Here is a 6,862-nt window from a genome sequence, read left to right as displayed (position 1 = left end):
CTTTTTTTTTTTTTTTTTTTTTTTTTAACTTTAGCAAGTCGAATCAAATTTATTTACTTTTCCTTTTTCTTTTAAAAACTTTTCGATTTTCTGTTATATTAAATTTTATAATAAAAAATAATTATTCAAATTCATAACAAATGCTTTCGATTCAATACTAATGATTATAGTGGGTGCTTAGATTGTGTTGTTTTAGCCAATGTACAAGTTAAAAGAGTAGGTCTCTTGTGAGACGATCTCACGAATCTTTATATCCTACCTATATTTACAATAAAAAATAATATTCTTAGCATAAAAAGTAAAACTTTTTCATGAATGACCCAAATAAGAAATCCGTCCCACAAAATACGACCCGTGAGACCGTCTCACACAAGTTTTTTCTTAAGTTATATTTGAGTTACGATCATTGTTCTCGAATATAAATTTTGATAAAACGCTAAATGTTTATTTTTAGATTTAATTTACTCATTTTTAAACTACTTATATTACACTATCTTGTTTTATATACATATATATACACATAAAAATTATAAAAATAATCTATTTGATGTTTATGGTTATCTTCAAAATTATATTTCACACGGGTTTTATTAAGCATCAATTAATATTTAGGAAATCGCACTGCAGAGATCTGTAGGGATAGGCAACGGAGGTATCCGCTTCATGAATAAAAGGTCCCTCCTACAGTCCTACCAGTCGTCTCCCAGTCTCCCTTGCATAAACCCAAAACCCAGTGCTACTTCTCCGGGCTACTGAAACTTTTGGGTGTCTTTTAGGAAGAAAAAATAAATAAGGATAAAAAGAAAAGCGTTTGGAGTGCCAATCCCTTGTCCTCTCTCACACACATCACGCAGAACACACTGATAACTACCCGTAATCATGCAGAGGAGCGTTTACACAGTAAGCATTGCCGATGCGAAGGTACTGTTTTATGTTTTTTTTATTTATCAAATACCCTTTTTTGTTTTCTTTGATTTGATGGTATGGTGAAATGGTACCTTTTTTGGTCATTGGGCTGAATTTTTTGGTATCTCACTCCTTTACTGAAAGGGAGTTTGATATTGTGCTGTGTTCTTCTGCGTTTGGCTAACAGAACGCTGAATCCAAGTGAATACATTCTTAAAGTGATTGCTTGTTTCATAATTTTCTTGGTCGAATGATGATATTATTTTTGGTAAATCTTGATTTCTTTTATGTTCATCTCTCTGTCACAAAGCGAATGGATTTGGATATTTATTCTTTTAAGAACAGGGTAAGGGTAAAGTGGATTCATATTCTATCTTCAGCCCTTGGTAAAATACTTGTTCTCTTTCGGCCACAAGAACCGGGCCTTGGCCGACCATTACCTTGCTGAGGCTCAATGTGGGAACCTCTTTGCCTCCTTCAACCCTGGCTTTTTATAGAATCCCATAACGATGTGATCAGATGTGGAATCATTTACTTCTTTCTTTGTACTACTACACAGGAAGAATGACAGCATTTTGGTTTTCACTTTGTGCAGGAGCTTGGCCCTGGGAACACAGTTCTTGATAGATGATTGCCAAATAAGATTTCACCTCCAACCTAAACTGCTGGGATAATAATGGAAACAGTGAAATCCACATCTAATGCTACGAAAAAGCCACCGATGACACCCAAGGCAATTATACACCAGAGATTTGGTGATAAAGCCATCTATAAGGTTGAGGAAGTACAAGATTTAACTCAAAACGGATGTCCAGGGCTAGCTGTCCTGCAGAAGGGACCCTGCCTCTACCGATGCACCCTACTACTTCCTGAAATTGTTGTTGTCTCTGATTCCTTTAAAAGGAAAAAGGATGCTGAACAATCAGCTGCAGAGAAGGCCATAGAAAAGGTTTCACATTTTATTCTTTGTCGGTAACAAAGTTTTAGACTGTTTCTTCCTTTTACGACCCAGCAAACACTATTATCATAGATTCAACTGATTGTTTCTGATTTACCTTGTATAAAAATCAGTATGATAAACCCGTGATTTTCCAGCTATTTTATCATTGAATTTAGGTTGATTTTTTTTGGGCTTCCTTGTTTCTGGACCTGAGATCTGAAATCTGTTGTTACTATCCCAAAGCATGCATTGTTTATCTGTAAAATCTAAATGTGCCTTGCAGCTTGGAATTCGCCAGAAAGAATATAAGCCTACCATACTTGAAGCATGGGATGATTTGACTAGCCGTCTTGCTTTTCTATTTGCTAATGAGGTATGTGCTTGCAGTATATCAGTTCTAGTCTGGGTGGCATAGCTTATTAGATGGACTTGTGTGAATGAACTGCCTCATCTTGTCATACCTCACACACTTTCTTTCTATTTGAATTTGTCTCCACTATTAAGGAGTTCTGATATTGCTCTCCGTAATAGTTATCATTAATCTTAATTTTTTCTTTTTAAACATCAGATTCATCTTCCCTTTTGTCATGTTAAATTTTAAGCCTTTTTCAATGAGCAAATTGAAGTTATATAGATTGTGGTTAAGGGCGATATAGTAGGGGTTCTAGCACTTGTGCTGAGATGGGATTGTTCGACAACTAACGTGATTTGGTTCACATGTCTGGCGTCTGTTCCTCTTTTTCTTTCAGAAAACTGAAAATTTGGGTTGTTTCTTTTGCGTGTTGGTGCCTGTTGATGTTACAATGCAATAAGGACAATTAGTTTATGAAGAGAATGTTCTGGATCTATATGTTCGTTTGATACTTTGTTCCATATGCAGTTAAAGTTTACTTTTCGTTCACTTTTTGACTCCAAGTTTCCCTTTTTCTTTGGTAATTGTGAAGTTCCTTTCTTCTCTCCACCCACTCAGTGGTCACTTCAGAGCAGCTTTGAGAAGAGAAGGCCACTTCAATGGTTGCGTTCCTGTGTCTGTGATAGCACTTTATGATGCAAAGATTGGTAACATATGTAAACACGTAAACCCTGCAGCTGAATCGAATCCACTGCTAGTGATGTCACTAGTTCTCAAGGCAGCAGCAAAACAAAATGATATGATTTTGCCATTTGAGGAGCAACTTTCACTAAAGAGGAGAAACCCGTATCCTCCCGACATCATACAACCTTCTACAGACCATGGATCTAGTTTGTGTTATGGCAGTACAATTGAAGTACTACAGATTCCAGCTTCACTATACAAGGATGTGGAAACCTTGAAGCTTAAAATTGCTGAAACTGGTTATTACCTTGATGTTATTGGTCATGAATTAGGTGTGAATGAGGCTTCCAATGTTCTGATATCCAGGTGAGGTTAGTACACATATGGGATGAAAGATGGGTACTCTCTTCTGTCTGCTACTTTCCGAAAGCTTACTGGATCAAGTTCGTTACGGATTTAAGGCATGATGAACACTGCTTAGCTAACATTTGGAAATAATACAAGTCCTTAATTATGAAGATGGTCTTCTTATCTGGACTAATGGGGCTACAAGTAGAATTTATCTCCAATGAGAGACATGCATGTAGAAAATGAGCTGTGTAATTCATGTTCCATGTAATGGGTGATTGCCCCATTTATTCTGTAAGATATCTTGCAAGTTTCTGTTTTTCTATCTGTAACTAAATAAAAATATAATCATATGCAGAACGATTGGCAAAGCTTCCTCCGAATTGAGAATATATTCCCCTACTCCCAAGCGACAGCTCTGGGACCATTTTTCAGAGCGTGATGTGAAACAATCCATTCATCTCGACGAATCATTAAATGAGAGGGCAAGTTACATCTCTGGTCAATTTGTATATGGTGATGCAATTTTGGCATCTGTCGGTTACACGTGGAAGTCTGCTGATCTTTTCCATGAAGCTGTTGCCTTGCGCACATATTATAGGTTGGACTCTAGCTCTGTTAGGGGCTGTTAATCGTCCCCATTAATTTTTGAAATATAAGTGTTTTGGTCTGCGACATTCCTACATGGGGACAAATCTACTCTGATGCTTTGAGAACTTGCATGTCACCTAATACAGTTTTTTTAATCTCATTGTCTAGGATACTTGTGAACAAGATACCGAACGGGGCATATAAGATATCTAGAGAGGCAATACTCGCTGCTAACTTGCCATTAGCATTTACTACAAGAAGCAATTGGAGAGGATCATTGCCAAGAGACATCCTTTGTACCATATGTCGTTTTCATCATCTATCTGAACCTGTTTTCTCTGTTCAATTAATTTCATCGGTTTCATCTCAAGATTTACCTGGATGCCATAAAAAGCTGGAAGTTATGGAGGCTGATAGAGATGAAAAAAGTGAAGCAGGCCTTGCTGCTAGCTGTGGCAGTGGCAATCTGGTGGGATCTACTGAAGCATCTAGTTGTGAAGTAAAAATATATTCCAAAAAGCAGGAGTTGATCTTACGATGCTCTCCTCAAGAAGCTTATAGAAAGCAGACCGATGCCATCCAAAGTGCTTCATTGAAAGTTCTATCTTGGTTGGATATATTTCTTGAAAAACCTGACACACCTGTGGAGAAGCTGAATGCAGTTGCCGAAAAACTTGACATTCACTTTTCTCTTCATTACCTATCGAAGGAGTTTGCATCATGCCATTCTGTTCATAAATGTGGAATCACAATTGCACAAGCTCTAAAACGATTAAACTATAGCTGCAGTGGTAATGTAGTTAAAGATGAACCGGCTTTTGTTGCTATTGCGGGTCAAAGTTCTGGAATTACTCCCTCAAATGGCTCTCTAGCTTCTGTATGTTACTCTGTTTCGTTGGTCACTGATGGAGACCGCGTGAAGGAACACCTTGAAAGTTGTGAAGAGTTCGAATTTGAGGTAGGTAATGAAGCAGTGCTGCCTGATCTTGAAGTTGCTGTAGCACAAATGACTGTTGGCCAGTCTTCTAATGTTCAAACGGAATTGGTTCCCTGTGAGCTTATTTTGGCAGCAGCTGAGGATTCTGCAGCAACTTTATCGTTATTATCTTCAAGTAAGTAGTTTGTGCCATCATTTTTTGTTTGTATGAGAATCTCTCCTCTAAGGCTATACTGAATACTTGTTCATCTAAAATATCTAGACCCCTAATCTTGCCAGGTAAAGACCTACTTCTTTATCCTCTTATCTGTTTATTTTGCATCACTTTCCTTCTGTGTTCTTTGGCAGGAAGCTGCAAATTGGAGTACAATATAACTCTATTGCGGGTGACAGAACCATTGGAAGAGAGGATGGAGCAAGCTTTATTCAGTCCCCCTCTGTCAAAACAGCGTGTTGAATTTGCAGTGCGACATATTAAAGAATTTTCTGCATCCTCTTTGGTATTAGCTAATATACTTCATATTGGTTTCCAGCTATAATGAATTGGTATTTGGGACTGATTCACTTTCATTGCAGGTTGATTTTGGTTGCGGTTCTGGAAGTTTATTGGATTCTTTGTTATTGTATCCTACCTCTCTGGAAAAAATTGTAGGTGTTGATATTTCGCAGAGAAGTCTTGCACGGGCAGCCAAGGTACGTAGCATTTACTGCTGTGGCATATAAAGCTGTTTAATGCTTTTGTTGTCATGTCAACAATTTTTCTCTATAAGTCTTTTTGTTTCTGTTATAAGCCGTTTGATGCCATCTTGAACAAGATATTAACTTCCCCCATTCCCCCCATAAAAGTCACCAACACAACTTTTGGCGTGCTTGATTGGAGGTGAGATGAGGAATGATTGATAAAACCAGTAATGGTCATCTATTTGTTGGGGCTCTCCTTGATTGGACTAATCACAAGATATCTTAATTGCTGTAACAATAATTTTAGCCAGAAAGCAGGTAAAAAATATATTTGTGGCTCGTTACTGACTCGAATTTTCCAGCCAGCAAGGGAGGTTTATGACTTGCAGTTACATATATGATCTATTCCAGCTAATTCTCTGGACCAACTGTGCCTGTTTAATTTTAAATCTTGTGGCAAATTACAAATTATCTTTCTACCGCTGCAGTCCCTACACACAAAATTAAACAGCTTTTTGGGTGCCAAGGATACATCTAGCGGGATCAAGTCTGCAGTGCTATATGATGGTTCAATCACGAAATATGATTCCCGATTGCATGGCTTTGATATTGCAACTTGCTTGGAGGTACTTAGTTTCTCCTTTCTCACTTTGAAGCTTAGTTTCTCCTTTCTCACTTTGAAGCTGCTATGGTTCCAATTTTCTTTGCATTCATCTTGTTTCTGATTTGATAAACCCGGAAAATCATCATTCTGAAAGGTGATTGAGCATATGGAGGAGAAAGACGCGTGTTTATTTGGTGATGTAGTCCTCAGCTCTTTCTGTCCCAAGTTTCTTATTGTCTCTACCCCAAACTACGAGTACAATGTCATTCTTCAGGGATCTACGCCACAAAGCCAAGAAGAGAATCCAGATGAAAAAAATCAATCCCAGAGCTGTAAATTCCGAAATCATGACCATAAATTTGAATGGACTAGATCTCAGTTTAATCATTGGGCATCTGATTTGGCTGCTAGACATAATTACAGTGTTGCATTTAGTGGCGTTGGGGGATCTGCTGATACTGAACCTGGTTTTGCGTCCCAAATCGCTATATTTAGAAGATCTGATGATGACTATGATCGTGTGGCAAAAATGGAGTTTGGTCATCAATATGTAGTCCTATGGGAGTGGAATATCGAAGATCTGCTCCCAAAAAAAGAATAGTTTTGTTTTTTTAACATGATGCTGCTAGGTTCGAACAATGTTTTTTGACATTTTACTGCAGTGGAAGTGAATATATGCACTAAAGACTTGTTTATGTATAGGGAATCATGCAAAAAATATAGAGAATCACCGACTTATTAATCGAATTAACAAGAATAATCAAATAATGCTTAAAGTCTGGAAGTGGTTGCATGGCTCTTGAGTGATGGCACGTATAA

The 6,862-nt window shown here is 37.6% G+C and overlaps 1 protein-coding gene across 5 annotated transcripts; it reads left to right on the top strand.

Annotated features, from left to right (window-relative positions):
* The first annotated feature begins 650 nt into the window (after nt 1-650).
* LOC140964864 (small RNA 2'-O-methyltransferase-like) lies at nt 651-6,739 on the top strand. Of its 5 annotated transcripts, none has more exons than XM_073424829.1 (10): nt 658-921; nt 1,502-1,855; nt 2,130-2,219; nt 2,791-3,248; nt 3,589-3,831; nt 3,990-4,933; nt 5,107-5,258; nt 5,335-5,451; nt 5,928-6,065; nt 6,198-6,739. In XM_073424829.1, exons 2-10 carry the CDS (start codon nt 1,583-1,585, stop codon nt 6,642-6,644), a joined length of 2,862 nt encoding a protein of 953 aa, XP_073280930.1. In that variant the 5' UTR covers nt 658-921; nt 1,502-1,582; the 3' UTR covers nt 6,645-6,739. The 5 variants fall into 5 exon arrangements, with proteins under 5 accessions (XP_073280933.1, XP_073280930.1, XP_073280928.1 ...); XM_073424827.1 differs by having other exon boundaries at nt 1,466-1,855; XM_073424830.1 differs by lacking the exon at nt 658-921 and adding an exon at nt 1,038-1,107.
* The last annotated feature ends 123 nt before the right edge of the window (nt 6,740-6,862 follow it).

This window comes from Primulina huaijiensis, chromosome 18, assembly GCF_012295235.1.
Source record: "Primulina huaijiensis isolate GDHJ02 chromosome 18, ASM1229523v2, whole genome shotgun sequence".
NCBI lineage: Eukaryota > Viridiplantae > Streptophyta > Magnoliopsida > Lamiales > Gesneriaceae > Primulina > Primulina huaijiensis.
Note: the sequence above shows the minus strand (reverse complement) of the source record. Positions and strands in the feature narration are given on the sequence as shown.